Source organism: Taudactylus pleione, unplaced genomic scaffold (genome assembly GCF_031769625.1).
Source record: "Taudactylus pleione unplaced genomic scaffold, aTauple2 ptg000003l, whole genome shotgun sequence".
NCBI classification, from domain to species: Eukaryota; Metazoa; Chordata; class Amphibia; order Anura; family Myobatrachidae; genus Taudactylus; species Taudactylus pleione.
This window is the reverse complement of record NW_028284406.1, coordinates 3,489,133-3,516,269: the sequence shown is the minus strand read 5'-3', so window position 1 is coordinate 3,516,269 and position 27,137 is coordinate 3,489,133. Positions and strand designations below refer to the sequence as shown.

Sequence of the window (27,137 nt, the reverse complement as noted above, 5' to 3'; positions counted from 1 at the left end):
ATGCACTCTCTAATGGTTAGCCAAGCCTATGTGGTGGTTGGTTACACCGCCTCTGGAGGCTGGTCACACCCCTTAAGCATGGGCCCCTACTACTGCATTGCCCTGGCGAGCACTTCATGCCCTCCGACACTGGCGTTGATACTGCGATTCCATACGCAGAGGTTCTGGGCAAATGATCTACTCATTGTGTACAAAGACTCAGCCTCTGTCGCACCATCTATCTTCTGATTGCTCTGAATGTCCGTCGGAAGTCAGCCGCTACAGCCATTGACACGCCCGAGAAATGATCGCGACACACCTGCATTTTATTATCCCCCCCCACACACCCATTACCTCTCACAAACACTCACTGGCTGTTAGTCGTTCTGCATCCAAATACTCACCGCGACCACCATCGGTAATCCATCAGGACGCAGGAGCACGGCGTCCATTATACAGACACATACACAGAAAAATAATAGCTCTGTCTATGAAAAACACCCTTGGGGGTATATTTACTAAAGTGCAAGTTTTTTAGAAGTGGAGATGTTGCCCAGGGCTGGCTCAAGGAGGAGCCGTGCCCTGTGCAGCCATAGATTCCGAGGCCCCTGCAATGAAGAGGCGTGTCCTAATTACCATAGACCAGTCTCCCTAAATGATGCTATTTGGGGGCGTGCCCGTATGCCACGCCTCCCATTTAACGTCAGGCTAGGGGCGAGCCCAGCACTCTGTCAGTAGCTGGGCTGCCCCCAGCCCTCTCCCTGCACTGAATGAATGCGCACAGCATCCATTCCTCTACTCTGGGGCCGGCACCCCCGCTTCCTCCGGACCACCGTCAGGACACTTTGGCCCACAGGTGGAACAGCGGGGCAGTGCCCAAAAATCGTGACTGTCCCGCTGAAATCAGGATGGTTGGGAGTGGTGCGCCCTCTATCGGGTGGCGCCCCCTGTTCGACCGCACTGGTCGAACAGTCCTTGAGCCGGCCCTGATGTTGCCCATAGCAACCAATCATATTCTAGCTATTATCTTCTAGAAAGTGCTAGATAAATGAAAAGTAGACTCTGATTGGTTGCTATGGGTAACATCTCTAAAAACTCTCACTTTAGTAAATATACCCCTTAGTCTGTTACTGCCTTTTAAACAGAGCACTAATAATCAGATATGGTTGGCTTGCATGCTTGCTCCCTCTTTCAGACATCTGGGGGCTCCCATATTTGCTATATTTTGGGTGTGGGAGCATACATTAACAGAATTTGACTTGTATTTTGCATTGTATTGTGGCTGAGAGCAAGGTATTGTTAACAGTCTTTAGAGACAAAAATAGGGTTGCCTGTTCTTTATTGGATTAACTCAGGGGTGGGGAACTTTTTTTCTGCCGAGGGCCATTTTGATATATATATTATTATTCACGAGCCTGTGCAGGCCACACCCCCTCCGTGTGATGTCACACGGGGGTAGGGCATAGTTGCCGACATTCATCTCCCTCCTTCCGGGAGGGAGCTGAATGCCTGCACACAGCGGGGGGCGTGGCCGTGCACTGACTCCGCATGGGGGTGGGGCCAGGGGTGTGTCCTCGCGATCGTGTCATCGTGGCCCGTTTTCTCTTCACAATGTCAAAAATAAAGGCATAGTGAAGCAGGAGGTGGAGCCACGATGACACGATTTAGCGCGAATCGCGGCATCGGGCCCCCCACTGTGGGGGGTTTCTAGCTGTAGTTGGGGTAGCGGGTGGCAGCCGGGAGGCTTTCCTGCCTTTCCGGGGGATCGGGAGGGTAGGCAAGCCTGGGGCAGGGCCACAATTGCCGGTGATAACAGCAATACATTGAACATCCTGAGGATGCTCCGGGGAGCTGTAAGGGCAGCGGCGTGACCGCCTGAAGCGTCCTAAGGACGCTCCAGGCGGCACTCCTGCATAGATTCTGGACGCAGGATGCCATTCTAGACTCCCTGCTAGCCAAATGAGGCTAGCAGAAAAAAACTGAGCGGGCCACACCAAATGATTCCAGTGATGCCTTATACAGCCCCCGGGATTGAGGTTCCCCATCACTGGATTAACTGCAAGGAAATATTTTGCGTAACTAGAAAATGGATTCCTTCTGGTTTCAGGGCCTGATTCAGAGCCGCACGCTATTTGCGCTTGCTCGGTCAGAAAAAGGGGCCGGCTATTTAAATTGAGCGCTCGCTCTTTGCGGTCTGTTGACGTCTCTATATGTCTGAGCGAGCGAACGAAACATGCGCTCGCTATTTTGTAAATACGCCCCCTGGCCGCTCGCATCCTATGTCATCTCCGCTATTTATTTGATTAATCGAGTACAAATCGAAAGGCATCTGAACTGCTCGCAGTGCTTGTGGTAGGTTTATCCTACCGCAATCATGCGAACAGTTCAGGCTAAGAAACAACCAAGTGACGTGGTCGATGACGCTGCTTTGTTAATTATGCACACCCTTAAAACGCCCATTTTGACCGTTTGGCACGCCTGCGTTCGGATCTCCACTCCCCGTTTTCAAGCACCTTCCCCTGTTACCACCCACAAACGCCTCATTCTGTCACTCAAAGTAGCAGTCACTCGATTTCTGATCGCACTGACTGGTTGGCGCATGCGCATTACGACCCATACGCATGCGCAGTTGTGCGAACATCGCTCGAAGCGAACGAGCGGCCGCTTACGAGCGGCTCTGAATCAGGCCCTCAGCTCCTATTCTCCTAAATTCCAAAAACACTTGAATGTTATTAATAAACTTCATTTCCCCATCACTGTATTGCATATAGATTTACACTGAACCACAGCATCCAATTAGCAATGACCATTTATCTGTCTAGTGCTAGTTAGACAATTAAAGCAAGAGTCTGATTGGTTGCTCTGGTTTATTGCAAATGTTGTACATAAATGTAACATTAGTAAATGATTGGTGATTGTTCTTTTATATACTGTATTTTATGTGCACAATAATTGCAGCTGGAGGCATTCTGTTGTTTTTTTTTTATCATCTGAATTACTGTATAACATTACCTCAGGAATTGGCAGCAAACGTGTAACACATTCAGGAAGTTATATTCGAGTCACTAAAATAACAAGAAAAGTTGATTTTGACTTTTATTACCCATCCAGGATTAAAATTTGTGGCCGTGCTTGAAGTCTCTGCCCCACCTCCTCCCCAAACTTCATGGTCCCAACACCCCTCTGCAGTTTGTTTCTACAACATCAGTACATGAAAGTCATTCATCTGAAACTGGGTTCATGACTAATGTTTTTTTGATTAATGTTTATAATATGTTTTAGGTTATAACCTGTACATATTTATTAATAGATATTTTACAGATTTATTACACTGTACTTTACGGAGAATATATCAGTCATTCACCTCTTGATTATGATTGAACAATGTAAAAAAAACATTTAAAAAAAAATAAAAAAATTACACATCTTCTAACATTCGTATACACAAATTAGGACAAAATAAGCCGCCCCCCCTCCCACGTTCTGGGCAGTCTACACAGAAACGCTCACTTTTGGTAAGAACTCACCCCATTTGTGGCTCTCGAAAATTAATTTGGCGGAATCTAATATGGCAGAGGTTCCCAAAGTCCGCCATTACAGTCCACGTTTTAGGGATATCCAAGCTTGAGTCCAGATGGTTAAATCAAATGGATTGAGGTGCTAATTAAGTCACCTGTGCTCAAGCATGGATATCCTTAAAACGTGGACTGTAATGGCGGACTTTGGGAACCTCTGCAATATGGCCTTTCCAGAGATGTGGGCCATTGTGCCATTACCACTATTTCACGGAACACTTTGCAGCTGAGATAAGCGGGGTACGGTCTAAGCGGACTTTAGTGCTCTACACACGACAATAATTTTTTTTTATACATATATATTTTTCATGCTTATCCTTAATAAATGAGAGTTAACTTATAAAGACCAGAGCATGAAATCAGGTAGCGAGAATTACATACAATGTACAGAATAAGAATAAAATTACTTGTCTGTGCTTCAGAACTAAAACAAGTTATTTCCGGGGACAAATGATTAGTACTTATTATTACAGACCCAGACCCTCCAACATCACCCGTTCCATCAGGTACACAATGCTCTGCTCCTGGACTTCCCTCTTAATTTATAATTGCCGTCACCTGTGCTGAACTAGTTAATTGATAAGAAAGGTACTTCAACACAGGTGGCTGCAATCATACATTAAGAGGGAAGTCTAGGAACAGAGCATTCTGTACCTGATGGAACGGGTCATGTTGGAGGATCTGCAGACCCTGAAACGTAAGTCCCCCATACACGGTGCGATATGCACCTTGCTCTGCTACTTGCGATCCGACGGGCGACATATCGGGCGGTCCCCACACTCGGAGCGATCGGGTGGCCGACCGCCCGATATACCGGCACTCTCCTCCCCACCCGCATAACGATGCATGGGATCGTACATCGCATCCCCAGATCAGGTGAACATGCAGTAAAATCTGGAGGTTCCATGTACGACCCCATGGATATCATGCCCACACACGGTACGATATAGCAGCGATATCGTACCAATGCGTCGGATCAACTGCTATATCGCACCGTGTAGGGGAGCCTTTACATGATATTGTTATGGCTTTACACTCTCCGTTGCACATCAGTCAGAGAGCCTCAGTTTAGGACCAAATCTACAGAGGAAATTCTGCCAGCAGTAAAAGAGTTACTGTGCCACTGTGCGTTGGCGGATTATAGTCAGCAATTTGGGCACACTGTATGAGTAAAATGTCACAGTGTACAGATGTAAACCTATTTTTTTTTTTATTTTTTTTTAAATAATCCAATTTGGGCATCTGCAAGGAATCCATTATCTATCGTCCTCCTATTGTACCTCCCTTTGAAGAGTAAATACAAACAACAGATCCACTGCTGCTAAATTCTTTACATATGTCCACTTACATCCTGTTTCTTCATCTGCCAGCTGCAGTTTATGTGGCGTCACTCCATTGACGAAGCAGGTGATCTGCGCATAGAGCCGGCCTTGAGAGACGATGCTGGGAGCTACGTCTGCGAGCTGTCCAACGCCGCTGGATCAACCAATCACAGCGTCCTCCTCCGTGTCCACGGTAAGGGCCAAGCGTGGCTATCGCTATCTTGCAATGATGGGAAAATATAAATAAGATAAGATATTTAAGGCTCCATTTATCAGCGATACAGAACCCCTTTAGCACTTGCTAAAAAGGTTTTGTCATCATTTCAATATTTACAAACGTTTAGATTGGCGACAGAGGTACGGTCCCCATTTCCGGCTTCATCAAAGCCTTCCAAGCATTGCCGGGTCCCCGCTGGGTGACCGTCACGTATGACATAGAAGCCCCTCACTGGTAGCGTTAGGCTGCCAGCAGCTGAGCGGAGGAAGCCAACGACAAGGGGGACATTGCTGGACCTCGCCAGCGAGGTAAGTAATGCTGGATAATAGTGGCATATTCCCTATCACTGCGATACTAAATGAAATATGCCGCTGGTATTACCATTCATTGATAAATGGGGCCCAAATCACCGTTTAAATTTAAGTAAAATAAAGAGAATATTATATACTGAGGTGGCCAATTGTGTAAGTACTGGGTGTAGAATTAACACCTTTGTTGAATATATACAAACCACCTCTGGCGTTATGCTGACTGTACTATAGGTTTCAATGGGCGTTACTGGACACACCCCTGGTTGCCACTAGATATTCTCTCATGGGTGGAGCTAGGTACACCCCTTGGTTGGAAATAGACACAGACCCTCAATGCTGCCGTGCTATCTTGACCCAGCAGTCATCTCCCTGAAACTATTTTTCGTCAGGGGGAGCTGTGCAAAAGGGTATAGTAGTAGGGATAGTGGAAGCTGGAGACATGTATGGGGAATATTAATACCAGTAAAGTGTATAATTGTTTTTATCACTATCAATTATTGTTATGTAGGCGATTACTGATTATCTATAGATTATGGTAACGATTTGGTGAAGCCAGTTCTGTGTGTACAAATTTCGTGCCAGGTGTGGGGGATCCTGCTCTCTCTGTCAACTTGGGTTGATGTTGAGGAAGAGTTGATATTATTCACAAGGGATTGGGTAAATGGTAATTGGAGAAGGATGGAGGTTGTACTTTTCTATTTGGCTGTCTCCTATACATGGTATACAGTATATCCTTTCTGGACAGAACAGCTATTTGATTGGCTTTCCGGTGATATTGCTTGCAAGGAATTTGCATAATGCGACTTGTTGCATGTAGCCTATAATACTATAGGTGTTGATGAGACAAGTCCAGCATCCTAATATATTTTATTATCATCTTGTATAATCAATTGCTGCTGTATAAAGCTGGTTTGCAGTGACCATACAGACACTTCCATTTCCATCTCTTGCCTTCTGAAAAAGTACGTATTAAAAGGAAAAAATTAAACTGTATAGTAAGTTCATGTAAGTACATATATGTTCTTTTACATATCCCCAGTGGCTCCAACCATTGTTCCAGGACCTGCAGAATATATTGCACAAGAGGGTAAAGCCATAACATTATCATGTAATGCCAAAGGACACCCTCCACCTATTGTGACATGGGCAAAGGTAACATATTATGTGTATAATAGGTCCCTGGTCTATCTTGTTTTACCATCTGAAAATTCATATTACCTCTCTCCTGCCAGGGAGAAGTATTGCTATCCCCAGACAGCAGCCTTTACCAGGTGAATAGAGATGGGAGCCTCTTGATGCTGCTGCCCTCTAGTGCTGACTCTGGTCATTACACCTGCACTGCTACAAACCAGGTGGGGACCACTAGCCAAGTGTCCCACCTCTTGGTGCACAGTAAGTGTCACCTTATAATATCTCTTATTTCTATAAACACAAATATGAGTATGATATTTGGTATATAATGACAAAGTATAGATTGCATTTGCAAAGTACATGATAAGAAGGATATTAGCACTCACAGACTTGAATTTTGCACTCATATATGGTATAAATTGCACAGTGCTGTATAATATTATCAATTTTAAAATATTGCTGTTACTTATTGTCTCATTTGAAGCTGCTGTCTTGCTCTTTGTACTTAAAATAAAATATCAGCCACGGACAGAGACCCATTTCCCAAAGTATCATGAGGATTGTTGCTTATCTTTGACACGCAACATATATGTTGATTCTTTTGATTGGAAAACCAAGTAAAAATTAGGACACACCCCCATTTCGTCAACTACACCCAGATCTGTTAACACTGCTCAATGCATGTGATGCCACAGTCCTGTTTTTGCTAGGCCACAACCCATTTTGACCATAAAAATTTGGGACAGCCTGGAAAAAATCAGTACAGTCAGTAGGTATAATGCTATCATTTAGGGTGCACACCATGGAATTGCCATTTTGTGGCAGAACCTCAGTCTTCATGGGGGAAAGCATCCCATATGTCATGTAGGGCATTTGTTTCATAACTTTTTTTTTTTGTTCTTTTTCAAGTGCCTCCTTTCTCTCCTGGAATTCTTCTTAGTGCCAGTTGCTTCAGTATGCAAATGAGAAAGACAATGAAAGGCGATGACTGCATCACAGTCTTTTACAACTGCCCTGATTTATTTTCTTATTAATCTTGACATCCATGCAACAATTTCTTTGCCTCTCCTACATAGCAAAGCCCAGGATAAATGTGAACGTGTCTCATGACCCAACTATCCCGGTCCAAGTGGTGGCAGCGTTGGGAGCAGAGATCACGCTGTTATGTGAAGTCCAAGGCGTTCCTCTTCCCACTGCTTCCTGGAGGAAAGACTCTTTACCACTGCCCATTGTCTCTGCCAGGTATGCCAGTCTCAGAGCAATCCGTGTTATATGACGTTATTATCAGCGGTGAAATGCAAAGAAGATGCAAAAAAACTAAATCTGTGGGCCTGTTTCAGAGACGGACGTTAATGCGAACGCAGCTGCATTTTCCTATGGAACGCAGCTGCGAAAATATGCTAATGGTTGCAAAGATAACCCTGAGCATAGGGATGGCCACTGCTGCCTTCTCATCTGCAAATGGCGTCAATACAGCGCCAACGTCAATATCTGTATTATCAACTTGCATTGAGCAGCCATCTTGCCCTTGTGGCAGGTCTACACAGCCGCAGACACAGCAGCTCTCCTGGCACACTGAGAGCTCTCATGTTGCAAATGCCATCGCAATGGCTAATTTATGCACGCCCATGAAACAGCGTTCAAACGGTCAGACACGCCTGCGTTTTTCCTGACCACTCCCCCTACCCACGTTACCACCCCTAAATGCTGCCAACCTGTCACTCACTTTGCGAGTGGATCCTCTGAGCTAACGTAAATCGCAAAGCATTTGCGGCGCGTGCACCTTGTGGCTTATAAGAATGCGCACTGGCAAACAATTGCTTGATCAGCATAAATATCGCCATTGTGTCCATCGCTGAATCATGCCTTGTGTCAGTTAATTTTATTCTAATACTTTAAATAGTACTATTGTGCTGTGTCAGAGCTCTCCTTCCAGCAGGAGCTGAGCAGCGCCAAAGGTGAGTGTCCGTAGACGCGGCCTTGGATCACCAAGATTACTCAGCCTGGCCGGCTCCTGGCTGCTTGCGAGGCCAGGAAATCTGCAACCTACAACGCAGACCCGGGACTCGGCACTCCCAGGAAACGGGAGTGCAGCCCCCTCCCTGCCCCCAGAATGACTCAGGGGGCACTACGGCCAAAAAAAGTGATAGCAGCTACAGAATCTATGGGAGATTATAAATATAAGCTATGCAAATAAGGTGCATTTCCAAAATCCTGTAAAATACAAGATGTATAAAGTGCTGTCAGACATTGCAGTCCTTTAGACCTGTGTGTGTAACATATGTATTGTGTGATGTGTTGGAGGAAATGTGTAATGTTATACATGCCTGTACAGTAAGCATGGTCTCTCTGCCAGATAAATGTCTCTGGAATATGTCCTGGCTAATCTCCTCCTGCTGAGGGAATGCAGATCAATGGTGGATTATCCTCTGAGCTCTCCACGAATCGCGTTACAGTTTATACCTGACACCTGATGAATAGTCCAGGACTCATTTTACATACAGCTTATTATGGCTTGTGCAATCTAAAGCCGGGTACACACTAGACGATTTATTAAGCGATTTTTAGTTTTTCGATGGATCGGAACGTCAAATCGTTCAAATTGTCCAGTGTGTACACACTTTGCGCGCTTCAGCTTCGTCGTCCATCGTTTCTGCGGATCTGCCGTGCATGTTACTCAATCTGAGGATCTGATGGATTTGGATGCGGCGCGGGAACGTGGTCTCTGCCAGGGGGGTTTGCAATTCATGTATATTCTAGAAAGTAGTCATTTATTGACAGCAATTGGAGAATCTTCGTTTTAGTCAGCACAAAGTAGCTTATGTCACAAATGAGTGCAGGAAGAACTCGTGGCGTACCACATAAGAACCAATCAGATATACACTTTGGTTCAGTGGTGTCAAACTCGGGCCCTTCAGCTTTTGTGGGACTACATATCCCAGCATGCCCTGCCACAGTTTTAGCATGCCTTAATAGCAAAACTGTGGCACTGCATGCTGGGATGTGTAGTTTCACTGCAGCTGGAGGGCCTGAGTTTGACACCACTGCTTTAGTTGTTCTAACTATACTGACTTGAGTAGTGTAAGGAGGGGTGGTCAGGGCCAGATTACTAATGGGGAGAATACGACTACAGCTCCAGGCCTCCACAAAGAAATAGGCCCATCACCATGACAGCATAATGATGACCAGGAGCTCAACTGGCCCCACTGCTGGCCATAAATAACATTTTATTTCTATTTTCCTCACAAAATTATGCAAATTTTCTGCTTTAATTAGGGAGACAGTGAGGCTGATAGTTTAGGGGATGGACACGCCCACATAACACTGGCCACACCCACACAGTACTGGTCACACCCCCTCCTCTTTTCACAATAGGCCTTGATCATTCTTGGTTTAGGCCCTCGTGGATTTTAATGAGGCCCTGTGGGTGGGTTGTGTATAAAGGACCTGATTTAGAGATGGACGGTATTTCACAGTCGCAGGGAAGTGGCTGCACAATACCGTCCGTCTAATATTCCAATGCAGCAGGAGACGGTCTGTAGGAAAAAGACGCCGCTTTTCGGGATCTGCGAACCGAGTGCTTCGTCCTGAAGATGCGGCATCGGATCACCAGTCACGATGGTCGCACAACTCAGTCATGCTGCATAAGCTGGAACTTATTCAGCCTGGTCATCAAATCTGGATAGCCGGGTGCAGGAAGTCTGCATCCGATGGCGCAGACTTGGGGCTAGGCCTGCCAGTGCATTTGAACGCTGTTACAGGGGCGTGCGTAAAATAGCCACTGCAATGCTATAAACAGCTTGTGTACTCACTGCGTGCGATGAGATTAGCAATTCCTGAGTAAGGTCAGAGCTTGTGCAAGAGTGCGTGAGGCTGCAATGGTACTCGATGTTACCGATGGTTTCGCAGTCTTGCTAAGGATTGGGGATGTGTGTAAGGTAAGGCGTCCTTATGTAGTGCTGTGACGTAGTGTTTGCAGAGAATTTGCAGTGAGACTGCGTGCGTAATCGCTATTGCAATCACAGTTGCGATCCGTACTGAGGGCCTGATTCAGACCCGCTCGCGAGGGTCGATGGTGGCCCAGTGCGCATGCGCAAGACCCGGATAGCGACAGGCAAGCCGTCGCTCCGGGTCTCGTACCAATGGGGGCGTGCTGTCGATGGTGAGTGACAGCAGTGATGTCAGTGGTGAGCTTCCGGCTCTATTAGATCCGAAAGCTCACTGGGGCTTGCGGGAACAAGACCCTACCACAAGGGTCTCGTCGCAAGCCCCGATGGTCGGAACATCACCTGGCCGCTCGCTAAAGCTGTGGGTGGTCACCCACAGCTATGTGAGCTGCCAGGAGGCCGTCTTTAAAAAAAAACAGGGACGCCCTGATTCAGAGCGAGCGTTTTTAAAGAGCGTCCGGCTCTGAATCGGGCCCTTTGTCCTCTGAAAGCTGTGTGCTCTAGAATGAGAATAGAGCCGTTAATCCCAGTGTGTCCTTGTTGTGTGCTCTGTATATGACTATATAGCAGATACTTTATTTGTTTCCTGTATTTTGCTCTATCCCAACAGACACCACCTGCTGCCAGCTGGGTCTCTCAGGCTGGCCGAGCTCAGGGTGATGGACAGTGGTTATTACACCTGCCTGGCCTCCAACATCGCGGGGAACACATCACTTACTTACAGCCTGGAAGTACAAGGTAAGTGGCGCATTTTGAGGGATCTATATATTTTGCACACATTATAAATCCTAACAAGATATAAAGCTATTGTAGGGCTGTTCAGGGATTAGTGTCAGCAGCCTGGCAGCCTTTAATTCTTGATCCCTCTGTCCCTGTTTTATTTTCAGTCTCCTCTAAATGATCCCCTACTGCAGATTCACTTAAGTAAAAACACTTTGCTCAGTTGCATTAGTGCATTGGTTTTTCATTTTGTTGTAAGCCAGAATGCAATGCATTCTGGGAGTCTCGGCAGCCATATTGTCGCTGAGATTTGGCTCTTTGAGGGTTGTCGATGTAAAAATAATTAAAGAGAGCATTACAAGACAAAAGGAATTCATTGTGATGTCTCTATGCAAGCAGAAGGTTTATCGACTTCTGGCCCCATGCTGTAGAATGCCAGTGATCTTCAAACATCCATTTTGTGGTTGAGTTATTATGACTTTGCAAGTGACTTATGGGATGTCTATATTTCATTTAGCTAAAATGTGAAATTATTACACTGCCAAAAAAAAAAATCAAGTAAAAAATTGTGTGATAAAACGTGACGGTGATTTGAAGGCCCTATGTTAAATTGAGCATGCTGAGGTAATAAGTAATCTTCATAAATCCGTTATTCATTGGGGGTTACACAGAAGCTTAGGACTGAGGTCCTCAGAGCCTGCTGTGCAATTATCGCATCTACTGCTGAGGGAATAGGATGTTTTTACAAAGAACGAAAGTGCCAAGAAGAAACCAAAATGATGGAACATCTGGCCTGTGTCCTCCTCCTCCCTCTCTTCCTACACAAACATAACAGCAATAGTCTTCGCTTCCTTCAGATTCTCTGTCGCAGACGATTAACACATTCATTCACGTGACCTTAAATATAAGCTGAACGTGAAACTATCCACCATGTTTACCTGTCATGTCATGTGTTCACTCTGCGTATACAAGAGTTAAACTTTCCTTCATTGTGTGCGGATATCTTGTATTATTGTAGACTTTTCCTTGATAGGAGCAGCGACACATAACTGCGACACACGCCTAGACACACTCCAGCTTGTCGTATACAAAGAGCGGAACTTTATCCTAGAACTGAACAATTAAAAAAAAAAAAAACATTTCAACTATCTTATCCCATAGATAAACATTGTCCCTGCCGTTCATGATTATCCCTGAAGAGATTATTGTGTTGTTTTATACTATCAATCTTGTGTAATGGAGTAATATGTCTTTTACGAAAAAAGAAAAATAGGGGGGCAACTCTAAAAAAAATAAATACAAAAACTGACAATATGGCGGCTCTAACAGCCGCCAGTGCTTGCTAAATTGATCCTGTCACACAGCAGAGGTAGCCATTTTGTAAAGCCAAAGGAACCAGTAACTTATGAATATAAGTCAGGGGTTATAAATATAAGTCAGACAGTTCCTTAATGATGTCACAGATTCCTAGCAAATTGATAGGCTGCAAAGAGGTATAACTTTGTGTAAGTGACAGGTCCAAACGGGATGTAGTTATGAGGCCGCCAGTCTCAATACCGACATCTGAATCCCGACAAGGGACTTAAGATAGGCGTCAAAATACCGACGCCTATCTTAATCCTGATGCCGGAATGGCGAAGGACGCCAGCCCGAACAAAGTAAGTCGGGGAGCTTTTAGCGTTAGCTGTGGGTGGGAGGGTTAGGTTTAGGGATCATAGCGGGGTTAGGGTTCGTTTTTTTGGGGGGAGGAGGTTAGGCTTAGGCCCCCCCTGGGAGGGTTAGGCTTAGGGTGTGGTAAGGGGGGGATAGGCACCCCTGGGGGGAGGTTAGTGTTAGGCAATAGGGGGGAGGTTAGGGTTAGAAACCATTGCAGATATATCCTAGAGCACCCGCATGGACAGGGGCTCCGAAAAGGAGTCCATCCCTGGCTGTAATGTGCTCTGAGTATGCTGGCGCTACTGCACATGTGCAGTCCCACTGACCGCACAAGCACAGCACCCCAACAGGGATACCTTCTGCCGTCTCTCCTTCATACATCTGGGGGAATCTTAATATTTGTGGGTAACCCCCGAAAAGAGGTGTTTTCGGGGATTAAACCACAAATATACAGTGATAAATGGGCCCTTAAATGCTATATAGATATAGTGTTCATTCTAGCACCCTGCATCTGTTATAACCCATGTACATCCTCATTTTTACCTGGAATGTCGCTGTCTGCTCTGGTTCTTTTAGCACACACTGGTCTTATCTCAGCAGTTTGTTGCATCAGCTGAGTGTGCTAGAATCAGTGAGAGAGTTAGCACTACACAGTATACAGACAGACTCTCATTGGCTGCTGCATCCACGGAGGGAGCCGGCTGGAACTCACTCATGAGCTTTGCCTTCTGGCTCCCCCCGCAGCGGGTGATGGGAGAGACATCATGAGATCTCTCCCGTAGTGCAGAAGAGCGGGCCGGGAGGAGCGCACAGCGGCGGTCGCAGCAGGAGCGGGGATTGAGGTAAGTTGTTTTTTTGGGGGGGCGCTACTGGGGGCACTGTATGGGGGGGCGCTACTAGGGGCACTGTATAGGGGGAACTACTACTGGGGGCACTGCATAGGGGGGACCATTACTGGGGGCACTGCATAGGGGGGACTACTACTGGAGGCAATGCATAGGGGGGACTACTACTGGAGGCAATGCATAGGGGGGACTACTACTGGAGGCAATGCATAGGGGGGACTACTACTGGGGGCATGGTTTGGGAGTAACTACTTCTGGGGCAATGCATAGGGGGACTAGTACTGTGGGCACTGCATAGGGGGGACTACTACTGGAGGCAATGCATAAGGAGACTACTACTGGGGGCACTGCATTGGAGGGACCACTTCTGGATGCACTACTAGGGGCGCAGTGCCCAAAAGCCAGGGCTGGATTGAGGGCCACATGGGCCTGGAGCTGAAAATGACCAAGGGCCTATTATGAGAAGAGAGGAGGTGTGACCAGTGCTGTGTGGGTGTGACCAGTGCCATGTGGGCGTGTACACCCTTATACTATAAGACCCAATGTCTCCATAAATATGTAAAAGAAAAAAAATGCTTAATTTTGTGAGGTAAATAGAAATACAATTTTTATACTTATGATTTATGGCTGACTGTGTGGAGAGCAGATGGCCAGTCAACATCATGTTGTCATGACAATGGGCCTATTTTTATGTGGAGGCCTGGAGCTGTAGCTCCATCCGCCCCATTGTTAATCTGGCCCTGCCAAAAGCATATTCTTGAACCTGTGCCCACCACTCTCTAGTTCCGCCACTGGGCAGGACAGAGGAACTGCATGAGTTGTGACAGATGCAGTGTGCTAGAATGAAGACTATGTATACCCAGTATCTTCAATATATTTTAAGTCAATCTGAATCCCATTTTAATTTTAATACAACCTAAACTTACCGGGCTGTGCGTTCGTCTGTGATGAAGCTGCAAAAGGTGGATAGAGTTAATATACCACTGTTGGCTCTGGCTGACCTCCGCTCACTCTTTCTCCGCTGAATTACAGTGTAGGAGAAGTGGCCCCCTTGGGGATTGCTTCCATAACAAAATGCAACTTCCCGCAGACACTGTCTGTGAACATCAGAGGAAGATGCTGACAGCATTGAGTTACCGACCCAGACAGTGCGAGCAGATGCTACGGAGGCTGCTTGTCATAACCGGATCCATTGTGCACAGACACCTAACCGCAGCACCCTCATAATTCTCTACTCACTCTCTCCACTTTTATCGATTTGTTTCTAGAGAGACGCTTCTGGCAAAGTAAGAAAAGGTTTCTGTGTTTTTGTTTTTTTAACACATTTATAGGATAACACTTATTAGTTGTATAAAACACCTGTTATTTTGGTTACAGTTCCACCACGTCTTCACCCCGGACCTAAGGTCTTGAAGACTCTTGTGGGGCGCTCGCTGGCACTGCCCTGTGTGGCGCATGGAGACCCAATTCCAAGGCTCAGTTGGTATAAAAACGGTGAAGCTATGAGAGTTGGAGACCAGGACTCCTTGCAAGGTCCTGATGGCACCATCAGTGTCCTGGAGGTGCAGCTCTCCGATTCCGGGATGTACCGCTGTGTGGCTTCCAGCAGTGCCGGGGAAGATTCGCTGGAGTTCCGACTGGAAGTTTTGGGTGAGCACCTGCCCAGTAATCGCCCCCCTTCCCAATCAATAACTGACCAAGTTAATCGGCTTTGGTTGCTAACTGGACAATTGTTGTCTTCCCAGAGCCACCAAACTTTAAGGACGGCTCTGATGTCCTACTGGAGCAAACTGCTTACGAGCCGGTAACTGTGACATGTCCGGTACAAGGTGAGAGCTACGTTGTGACCTACACTTTTTATCCTTCCTCATCTTCCTAATTGGAGGACAAAGTAATCTCATTCAAATGACCTCCGTGCGGTGTTGCACTGTCAGATATATATATGGCCTTTGTCCTGGAGTAGAGAGAAAGTGGAATAAAGTAGGACACATCATACACAATAACTAAGCACAATAATAGTTTCTACAGATTAAAGAAATGCAGTAAAAGGCACAGTCATATTTTTCATTTGCCCATTTGTCTGTCTTTGGACTGTGGGCCTGATTCAGCAAAGAACGCAGATACTAATACACACGTAATCGGTCAATGTTTGTGCTTTACGTGTGCGTGAACTAGCAATTGCGACGGGAACGTGCGATTGCTGAGACTATGCAGATCCAGAGCACGGTAATTGACAGGAAGTGCCGTTTGTGGGTGGACGGGGAAACGCCGGCGTGCCAGTGCGTTTCAACGCTGTTGCAGGGGCGTGCATAAATTAGCCACTGCGTTGCTGTAAGCAGCCATAGCACTGATAGCGTCCGTGGCTGGTAGCAATTTCTGAGTAAGGTCAGGGCTTGTGCAAGTGGGCCTATGGGTCCGATGTTACTCGATGTAACCAATATTTTCGCTATGTTCCGTTAGTATACGCATGTGAGTAATGGGAAGTGAGCGTTCTTATGTCAGGCTGTGATCGCTTTGCGAATGCAAACATTTGCATATGGTGCATGCGTATAAGCAGAATTGCGATCTGTAGTGAATCCAGCCTTGTGTCAGGATACTGAGTGGAATCAGTGCAAACATGGGAAGAACATACAAACTCCACTCAGATAATTCCCTGGTCATATTTGACCCATAACCCCAGCACTGTGAGGGAACAATGCTAACCACAGGTTGGGTACGGGATGCCGGCGCTCGGAATTCCAGCGGTCAGAATCCAGATGCCGACAGGTAAGTACCCCTACCCTAACCCTCCCTCCCCACACCCTAAACCAACCCCCCCCCCGTAGTGCCTAAACCTATCCCTCACCCCCGGGTGCCTGACACTTACGCTCCCACTAGTGCCTAACCTTCCCCCTAACCCCACTACTTACCATCGGGATGCCGGGGAGGGAATTCTGACTGGCGTCCCAACAGCCGAGATTATGACTACATCCCCTAACTACTGTGTCTCCCTGATTGCCAGCTACAGCCGGGATTATGACTACATCCCGTAACCACTGTGACCCCCTGATTGCCGGCTACAGCCGGGATTATGACTACATCCCCTAACCACTGTGTCTCCCTGATTGCCAGCTACAGCCGGGATTATGACTACGTCCCCTAACCACTGTGTCTCCCCGATTGCCAGCTACAGCCGGGATTATGACTACATCCCCTAACCACTGTGTCTCCCTGATTGCCAGCTACAGCCGGGATTATGACTACATCCCCTAACCACTGTGTCTCCCTGATTGCCATCTGAAATCTAGAGTTCATATTTTAAATTAGAATTGAGTCTTCAAAAAGTGATTATCTGATTGGCAGTCCTTTCCCAAGTGGAGCTGGAGCTGTCTGTCAGCTTATAGTGTAGGAGCCCTGAACTGATTCATACTGTTCCAACTGAACATTAAACTTGTATTAGACAGTTCCAAAGTATTGTTCCAGTAGAAAGAATTTAGGGGCATATTTATCACAATCCAGTTGTGATGTGATATATATGCCCCAATTTACAATGCGAATATTAATATTTTGCCTGCACTTATAATTGTTGGGTTACCAGGACAGAGCATCCGTTAAAGCCCTGTCCCGGGGTTTAGAAGCAAAGTGATAACTACCACTATCGCCTTGCTTCAGGAACAGCCATTGGGTTGGGCAAGTGACATGTATGGGCTGACGGGAAGGGATTCGGAGGGTCACTGGCTGAAAAAAAAAATGCACTGCAGTAGCCCAGAGACTGACGCCATCTGAAGATGCCAGGGCCATGATCTGAAATGCAAAGAGTTGTAAGTTTGACAGAGCAATCGAAATGGGGGGATGCTTAATTTTTGCCCTTAACCTTTAAATATTTCCACTGGCAAACATCTAGTGCAGTGGAAACTAACTCATACAGGGAAGCCACCGTCCATTACTTAACTCCTAGGAAGCGAGGGAAGTGACGGAGTGTCATACACAATCTTCCTAGTATAAGACTTAGGGGCCTATTAATCATAACTAATATTCTCTGGAGGTAATTAGGTAGAACTCCATGCGAGTTCTAAACCTAATTACCGAAGGAATTCATCATTCCTCCTCTCCATAAGTATCTTTTCCCTATGTACTCTACCTTATCGCAGCTGTAATAAGTGCTGCGCATGCGCCATTACATCCGTAAAAGCAGCGCATGCGCAGCACTGCTTACAGCTGCGGTAATTGCGTCCCCCCAACCCCCCCCCCCCCCTGTCCTCCACTTACCTGGCTGCTGCAGCTGCCTACAGCTCTGTCTGCTGCTCTGACACTGTGTTCTCCCGGCAGAACACACTAAAGTTTAGAAAAAAAAACACGTTTTTTTTCTTCTAAACTTTACTGTGTTCTGCCGGGAGAACACAGTGTCTGCACAGCAGACTGAGCCGGCGGAGGAGCTGCCCACGCTGACAGCAGGTAAGTGTCACCCGCTGTACGCCACCTGACAGTGGCGTATAGCAACACCATCAAATTCCGAAAATACATAATTTTCGGAATCTGATGGATAGCCTAATTTCCATATCCCCATACTAATGTACTAATGTATGGGGAGTGTGGAATTTAACGCAGGCAGACTTAACCAGGAGATATCAGTGATATCTCTTGTGTTAAGTGTCTTCATGAATACTAAAATAACGGTAATTAAGGAAAATGTCCTTAAAAACTTTATTTTAGTGTTGTTGAATAGGCCCCTTAGTGGAGGACTTTTCACTGTGCCTTTTTAAAATGACAATATTATATTTCCAGCTCTGCATCCATTTCATTTAATTGTGCAGCCTAAAATACATACGATTAATGTCAATGATCTCTGCACACAACGCCCTAGCACTTTTTGCAAGTAAGCATGCGCTGCTAACAGTTATGATGCTTTGTGGTTGATGCCCTGCTAAAGATTCTACAGGAAGTTGGATTAACCAGTGTTGTACCAGAAACATTAAAATCAGTCTCTAGTTTTGCACTGGCAACGTTCTCTCTCACCTTGGGCCTGATTAAGATTGATGTATGCTAATGCCACTGCAAATGTCGCAGCTGGCGGCGGCTTTGCAAATCCAAGTGTCTGTGTACAAAGGCATCTGTCACAAATCAGTTTACTGTCGGCGTTCTCATTTTTACTGCATACGGGATCGCAGTTGCAGGCTGAGAATGCTCAAAAAAACGATCGCAACCCCTCTGCGTTTGAGTCTCCAACCCCACCTGTTGACGCTCACAAACATTCCCTGCCTGTCAATCACTTTGAGAATAAATCCTTAGTGCGAGTGACAACAATAATGAAACTTGATGCATGGGCAATGAGGCTCAGATGCATTCGCAAATCACCAATAATAATCGCTAATGGGCATTACGATCATCTCTAATTCAGGCCCTTTGTGCTTAACCCTCAGGGACTCCGATGCCTCTGATTCGCTGGTTAAAGAATGGAGTAATGCTTAGCGGCAACTTACCAGGAGTGACACAGCTGGGTAATGGCTCCTTACTGATCGCATCACCGGTGCCTAATCACAGTGGAGACTACATGTGCTTGGCAACAAATGAAGCTGGTTCGGCAAGGAGGAAGACTAAACTGGTGGTGTATGGTGAGGATTTATTTTCTGATGGTGGCCGCTGATACTGTGTAACTTTGTGTCCTGAGCTGAGTAATCCTCATATTATGCCCATCTCAGCACCACCCAGGATTCTCGAGAACGGACAAGCACAAAATATCTCATTGATGGCCAGTCAACCTCTCATTTTGGGCTGCGAGGTAAACGGTGTCCCCATCCCAACCGTAACCTGGACCAAAGATGACAAAACAGTAAGTGTGTTGCTGAAATTGTTATAATTTTTTTTTTAATTGTTAACAAATCAATAAGTAAAGCATCCATGCAAATACTTATAGATTACTTAGGTGTATGCAAGGGATGCAGTTGGGAAGCCGACGGTTGCAATGCCGACCGCCGGCTTCCCGACTGCCTAATCCTGGCAAGGTACTAATGGCAGGCATCGACATCCCGACGCCTGTCATTAGACCTATGACCGACACCCGGCATATCAATCGAAGGTAAGCCAGGTGCCGGCAGCCGCAGGGAGGGTTAGGTTAGGAGCTCCCGGGGGATGTTAGCGATAGGCCCCCCTCCCCGGGAGACTCAGGTTTAAGCTGTGGGAAAGGGGGGGTTAGGTTTAGGCACTTGAGGGGGAGGTTAGGGTTAGGCACCCCTCCGTGAGACAGGTTTAGGCTGCGGGGAAAGGGGGGTTAGGTTTAGGAACTTAGGGGAGGTTAGGGTTAGGCACTTGGGGGGGAGGTTAGGGCTAGTGAGGGTTAGGGTTAGGCACTTGGTGGGGAGGTTAGGCACCCCTAAAGGAGGGTTAGGGGGCAGAATAGGGTTAGTTGTACTTACCTTTTTTATCTTTGGAATCTTCACCCCTGCCGAGCTTCCGCTGTCGGGATTTGAACCGCCGGCCATTCCGTATGCAAAGGTCCTGATCGTCCGATGCGAGATTTCTGCATCATGCACGCGTGGCATAGAAAGCAATTGGTTGCCTGCATGCAGAGATGGGCTGCCTGTTTTTTTTGAGTGGAGATGGAGTTTGTGCATTTCCAGATACTAACGACAGCTGCGGCATACAAGGGCAAATACATGATGTCACGCCTAGGGGAGTCGCGGGCTGCCGGCTCTGGGAAACATCTCTGCAGTAGCGCTACTGGCTGTCGGATGCCGTTCCAGGAACCCCGCATGCTACATGCAGATGCCATGGGTCAGCGACAGTGCCACCTGGATGGCCTTGCACTTTGGCACAAGTCGCACGACCCTAGTTACGGCCCTGCATGGGAGTGTGTTCCACATGTCAAGAGCAGCACACACAAAATCTAGGTAGCGGGGCCGTGAAATATGTCTAAGAATGTGTATTGCTTTGGAACTATTACCGTCTGAAATAAAATGTAATGCTAACTTAATGTGAAGCTCCTAGTAAATTGGAAGATACATTCTTAAGAATATTGGTTCAGCCACCCCCCCGCCCAAAAAAAAATATTCCTTTGTTAATTGTTCCTATTATTCCAGCTCACTGAGGCTGCAGGGCTCAGCTTCCAGTCCGCCGGTCAGTCCCTGCGCTTCCACCGGCTACGGAAGGACGATTCAGGGTCCTATACGTGCAAAGCAGTGAACCGCGCCGGTGAGGCTCAACGTACCTACAACGTCATGGTGCTTGGTGAGTAGTCCTGGCGGTCATCACCGGCGGCGGTGTTCCCGTAATGGGGCCACTTCAAGCCATCTGTCACAGGAAGCAAAGGAATTCTTGATGCAAAAATCTAAATTACTATTATTTACCTTTTATTGGTCTCATTATGAATAAAGTGCCCACAACTCACACACAAATGTTTATGATGTTCTGTATAAGCGATACGTAGGGCGCCATTTCCATTTAGTTACTGGTGCCAGTCGAATTCCCACGTTCAGGGCCTGAATCTGAGTGACACGCAAGTGAAATGCGCACATGGACGGAGTTTGCAAGTGCGTATGGAATTATCTCTCCGTCCGCCGAGCACTCTTTCAGTGAAATAGGTGAATCTGGACGGACGCACGGATCTGATTGGTCTTCTGAGAGCGTCATGGTGCGCCCAGCTCAGAATCAGGGCCTCTATCTTACTCAAATTAATATTTTATTCTATACAATGACACTGGCAATTTTATTTTTATCGAGTTCCTTCTTATCCTTTGATGGCAAACCTACCTTATTGCCAGTGGCATTATATGCAAATGAGAGTGACACACCGAGCAGACATTCTTGGTGGTTTAAACAAAGGATGATCCCTGAATTCGGTCCCTGCCAGGTGCAAATAAAAGATGATCGTTAATGTTTGTTATCTATTCATACCATGCAGTAAACTAGACGGTACCTATTTTATGATATAAAAATACTTTTTCGGGTGACGGGTTTTCAATAAAATTTCACTAACTCTATTGGATATGGTAGAATGAACGATCAAGACGCCAATCAATTTAGTTAGTAAACCAGTTTATAGTAGATATAAAAAATGTAACAATAGCAGCTATAGCATTAAAACAAAACTTCATATAGATTCATCTCCTAATGTTAGCAGCATATTTAATAATAGCAAACCACTTGGATATAGTTCCTGCATATTGTGTGACGTAAGAAATCCTCCTCTAGACTATCCGTGCTGAATAGGTTTATGCTCTTATGATAAAGCCTCCAATAAGGAAGCGAAATGCATCAGTAGACTTAGTGCTGCCCTGACGCATTTTGGTGTGACCGCTGATATCAAAATACCTTCTTCTCCGTTATCAACTGGAGATCCACGGACTGGAGGGACTACTCACCCGTCTCTTTTGCTACATGGGGCCGTCACAAGCTGACTTAAAATACCTTTACCCGTAAAAACGCCTGTTACTTCGTAAATCCGGCTGCGGATGCAGCATCACAGCTTCCCAAGGCAACGCTCTGTACTACAGGTCTGGAGACCAGGGAGCGGACTTTGTTTTCTCTTTACGGATGATGTGAGGTCCCCATGGGGACAATTTATACATGTGCATAAACCTATTCAGCACGGATAGTCTAGAGGAGGATTTCTTACGTCACACAATATACAGGAACTATATCCAAGTGGTTTGCTATTATTGCATATGCTGATAACAATAGGAGATGAATCTATATGAAGTTTTGTTTTTATGCTATTGCTGCTATTGTTACATTTTTTAGATAATACTTAATATAGCATTAGCGCAAAACTCCTTTTGTTTGGATTTTGGGGTGTCCAACTAGGTTGGTCACGGGTTTGAGCTTACACAGGCTCATAATTTTTTTTGCTGCTTTTTCAACTCAACCTCCTATACAATTCTGATTAGCGCCTGCGAATTGTGTTTTTGACAATATATTTCAAAACGGTTTGCAAGATGCTCTAAGCGTTTAAGTTGGTGTTCTATTTATTTACTTAAAAATGCTATAATGTGAAGGATTTTCTGCTGATTAGAAAATGATGATATGGTACCAGGAAGAAATATCGTTCATGAGTTAAGTATAAATCTAAAAGAATATAGATAGATAGATAGATAGATATGAGATAGCTATATAGATAGATAGATAGATAGATAGATAGATAGATAAATAGATAGATATGAGATAAATAGATGGATAGATAGATATGAGATAGATAGATAGATAGATATGAGATAAATAGATAGATATGAGATAAATAGATGGATAGATAGATATGAGATAGATAGATAGATATGAGATAGATAAATAGATAGATAGATATGACATAGATAGATATGAGATAGATAGATATGAGATAGATAAATAGATAGATAGGAGATAGATAGATAGATAGATAGATAGATGAGATAGATAGATAGATAGATAGATAGATAGATAGATAGATAGATAATATCTACAAATTTTACACTTATTAAACAGGGAATTTCCAGCGTATAAAAATGTGCAAATGAAAGTAAGAAAAATACTGTAGGAGATGAGACCATGATTCTCTTTAGGCAACTATGTAATATTATGGTTATCTTCCCATTTGCAGTCCCTCCAGCAATATACGGAGCTGGGTCTCTCCAGGATTTAACCGCAAGGGAGGGGGAAGAGGTTGAGCTGCACTGCAGAGCGTCCGGGCTGCCCAAACCGCAGGTGGAGTGGACAAAGGACGGGCAGTAAGTTTATCACCGAGCACCAGAGAGAGTTTTAACCGATAATTCCTAACTATCTTTCTCAAGAGATGAGAGCCGGCATCCATTAGGTCATCTACTGGTGAATTGGTAACAAAAAATATGGACACGTCTCTTTTTTAGAGCAGCCTTACTCAGGGCCTGTTCAGAGCCGGACGCTATTTGCGCTCGCTCGTTCAGAAAAAAGGGCCGGCTATTTAAATTGAGCGCTCGCTCTTTGCGGTCTGTTGACGCCTCTATGTCTGAGCGAGCGAACGAAATATGCGCTCGCTATTTTGTAAAGACGCCCCCTGGCCGCTCGCATCCTACGTCATCTCCGCTATTTATTTGATTAATCGAGTACATCGAAAGGCGTCTGAACTGCTCGCAGTGCTTGTGGTTGGATTTTCCTACCGCAATCATGCGAACAGTTCAGGCTAAGAAACAACCAAGTGACGTGGTCGATGACGCTGCTTTGTTAATTATGCACACCCTTAAAACGCCCGTTTTGACCGTTTGGCGCGCCTGCGTTCGGATCTCCACTCCCCGTTTTCAAGCACCTTCCCCCTGTTACCCCCCACAAACGCCTCATTCTGTCACTCAAATTAGCAGGCACTCGCTATTTTGCGAGCACACAATTTCCGACCGCAATGACTGGTTTGCGCATGCGTATTACAACCCATGCGCAGTTGTGCGAACATCGCTCGGAGCGAACTAGCGGCCGCTTACGAGCGGCTCTGAATCAAGCCCTCAGTGTGCAAAATACATCTGCAAGTGTTGAAGCATATTGAGAACAAATGCTCTCCTAGTCTGTTCGGGTACACACACATCATATACCAGTTTCCAGAACTCTCTGCTGTGTCATTGTGATCCACATCTGTGTGTGTTTATCATCTCATTCCCACGGAGGGGGTCTCTCCCAACCCCCCTCCCTCCTCCTCCTCCTTTCAAGATAACCTGTTCTCACTCATTAAGGTGTCATTAGAGAGGTGAAGCAGACATCCTGGATGTGCCTGATCCCCTCATATCCTCTGTGTGCTGGGATAACACATGGCAGGTGTAGCCTGCACATGTTACCATTACTAATGCTGCGAGAGACCATGATCTCACTTCCATGACACTGTGCTCGCTGTAAAAGGTCACCACGCGTTTCGGTGAGAGGTCCCATCCCGGTCAAGCAATTCCCAAAAACATGAGGAATAACTGCACACTGTGCGCGGCCAGCGCCGGAGTTATAGACTCTGGGCACTAGAGTGTGCCCAGAGTCTACAGTGTATGCACAGGTCACCGGGAAAATGGCCGCGGCGGCCATTTTCCCTGTACTGCGCATGCGCAAATGACGGGAAAATGGCCGCCGTGGCCATTTCCAGTCGTTTTACAGCGCCGGACCCCCGCGCCGACGTGGGACTCCAGAGAGGTAAGTAGTATTATAGGTACAGGGTGCACCCTGCACCCGTTATAGATACGGCCCTGGTGGGTGTGTCAGTGATAGCGGCTGCCTTCTCAGGGGCAGAGCCGCAGCCACAGAGGCCATGTTCAGACGGAGCCAATGCACCTGCCATACAGGGCCCGTGCAAGGTTTCCGGGTGCCCTAGGCACCATTTCACCAACCGGCCCTGCTCCCTCCAATCCATAATATGCCACGTATCAGTCTCCCCAGTTAAATATGCCACACAGCAGTGTCCCAAATAAATCATATACTATATAGAATATTGCACACAGCAGAGCACCAAAATCATAATGTACCTCATAACATTGCCACAAATTAATAATATGCCACACAGCCATGAATTATGTCATTCATTTTTTTTGTGCGGACTCAGTGGCGCCCTCCAGTGGCCAGTGCCCCTAGGCGGCTGCCTAATGGTGGCCGCCTAGCTTGCACCTGCTACCATGGGGCTGCTGCACGTGCTGACGGTGCATGCAATAATGCGCTGATTGTGGCGTGTCAAGAATCACCGGTGTCTCAGTCCTTGCACATTCTGGCGTGCACTAGTAAATGAGGGGAAATACGAAACTAGCATTTGCATATTATCGCCACCCCGCAACTATACGCAACAGCGGCTGCAACTGCGAGCACCTCTGAATCAGAGCCACAATTGCAACTCACATTTTTTTTTCTCTATATTGACTACCCATTGCCTATACCTGCCCTGGGCAACTAGCTCTGTACGTGTTGTGAAACTACAGATACCAGCATTCCTTGCTAGCTATTACCTATCGTCTGTCTGGCAAAGCATGCTGGGGATGGTAGTATCAACAAACCTCAGTATCACAGTTGTCCAGGCCCTGGCCTACATCATACATTGGAGTCAGCCAGAACTAGTGGCCTCTCTATGGGGGATATTTAAGAGTCAGATAAAGTACCAATCATCTTATAACTGTCATTTTACAGGCTGTGTTTAGTTAGGAGCTGATTGGTTGGTACTTTATCTCTCTCCAAGGTTCGATAACTCTCCTCCTATCACATGAAGCAAAACAATCAAAGCACTCTCATGATTATGGTTCCGTCCACAAAATGGCTGCCTCAAAATGCCTCAGTGCCTTTGGTTCATATTGGCAAGCTAGCTATTGGCAAGAGAAACCATTTTTTTTTTTTTGTCATTTTAAGTTAATGCCCTGCAGTTGTGTTCAAATAGATATTAGAGGTCACAATCTAGTGTTTATAGTGAAAGCTGAGCAAGACCTCAATGAACTCTCTGAGCTAGGTTATCCGATGAGATACATGTATCTGATCCAATTCCGGTGTTTACGGAATTTAGTGATTTTTTGGGTTCTGCGCATGTGTGAAAATCTCTAAAAACTCCTACACTGTATTGGAAATGTACTGGGCATTCCTGAGCAGGAACTGGTAGGTGGCTATGGGAGTGTCACTGAACTGGTTGCGCACTCAGATGCTTAATCGCTAACACTGGTGGCCATACTTTAATGGTAATACACAAGGCGAATGGCCATACTTGCCGACAATCAGCTCCAGCCTTCCGTGAGGGAGCTGATTGTCGGCTAACAGCAGGGGGCCGGGCCGGCCATTGACGTCACATTGGGGGCGGACCGGCCATTGACGTCACATTGTGGGCGGAGCCGGGGCGAGACGGCGCAATCGCGTTACCGTGGCTCCGCCACATCTTCGCAATGCCGTTATTTTCGGCATTGTGAATCGGGGCGGGGCCATGGTGACGCGTTTCAGCGCGAATCACGTCACACACACACCCCACCCCCCCCCCCCCCCGCTGCAGGGGTTTCTAGCTTTTTCTGGGGGGAGGTCTGGAGGGTCGCAGGCTATCGGGAGGGTAGGCAAGCCTGCGATGGGCTGATGCTAGCATTAGCATAAAGTCACAGACAGCCGCCTAGTATCACTAAGGGATGCGGTCAAAATGCCAACGGCCCGGAAGCCGCCTGACTAAATCCCGGTGTCGAGATCCCGACGCCGGGAGCTAGACAGATGTCTTCCCGAACGAAGGTAAGCCGGGCAGTGTTAGCGCTTAGGGGGTTAGGTTAGCGAACTCCAGGGGGACAGGGCTAGGCACCACCCCGGGAGGGTTAGCTTTAGGGTGCGGGGAGGGGGGGTAGGGTTAGGCACCACCGAAGGAAGGTTAGCGTTAGGCACCACCACCACCCTGGGAGGGTTAGGTTTAGGGTGCGGGGAGGGGGGGTATAGGGTTAGGCACCATCAGGGGGAGGTTGGGTTAGGCACTTTGGGGGGAGGGTTAGGGGGGGAGAGGGGAGTGCTAGGGTACTTACCAGCCCCAGTCAGGTTCCTCACGAT

General features: G+C 46.5%; 1 protein-coding gene across 1 annotated transcript in view; it reads left to right on the top strand.

Moving 5' to 3' along the window:
- HMCN2 (hemicentin 2) overlaps positions 1-27,137 on the top strand; it is a 267,414-nt gene that overhangs the window by 117,937 nt on the left and 122,340 nt on the right. Inside the window, exons 19-29 of the mRNA XM_088466840.1 lie at positions 4,925-5,069; positions 6,444-6,556; positions 6,637-6,796; positions 7,612-7,777; positions 11,093-11,220; positions 15,081-15,353; positions 15,449-15,532; positions 19,103-19,294; positions 19,382-19,512; positions 20,759-20,906; positions 23,251-23,377. Coding sequence (XP_088322966.1) covers positions 4,925-5,069; positions 6,444-6,556; positions 6,637-6,796; positions 7,612-7,777; positions 11,093-11,220; positions 15,081-15,353; positions 15,449-15,532; positions 19,103-19,294; positions 19,382-19,512; positions 20,759-20,906; positions 23,251-23,377 — 1,667 coding nt within the window. The remainder of the gene's footprint in view (positions 1-4,924; positions 5,070-6,443; positions 6,557-6,636; positions 6,797-7,611; positions 7,778-11,092; positions 11,221-15,080; positions 15,354-15,448; positions 15,533-19,102; positions 19,295-19,381; positions 19,513-20,758; positions 20,907-23,250; positions 23,378-27,137) is intronic.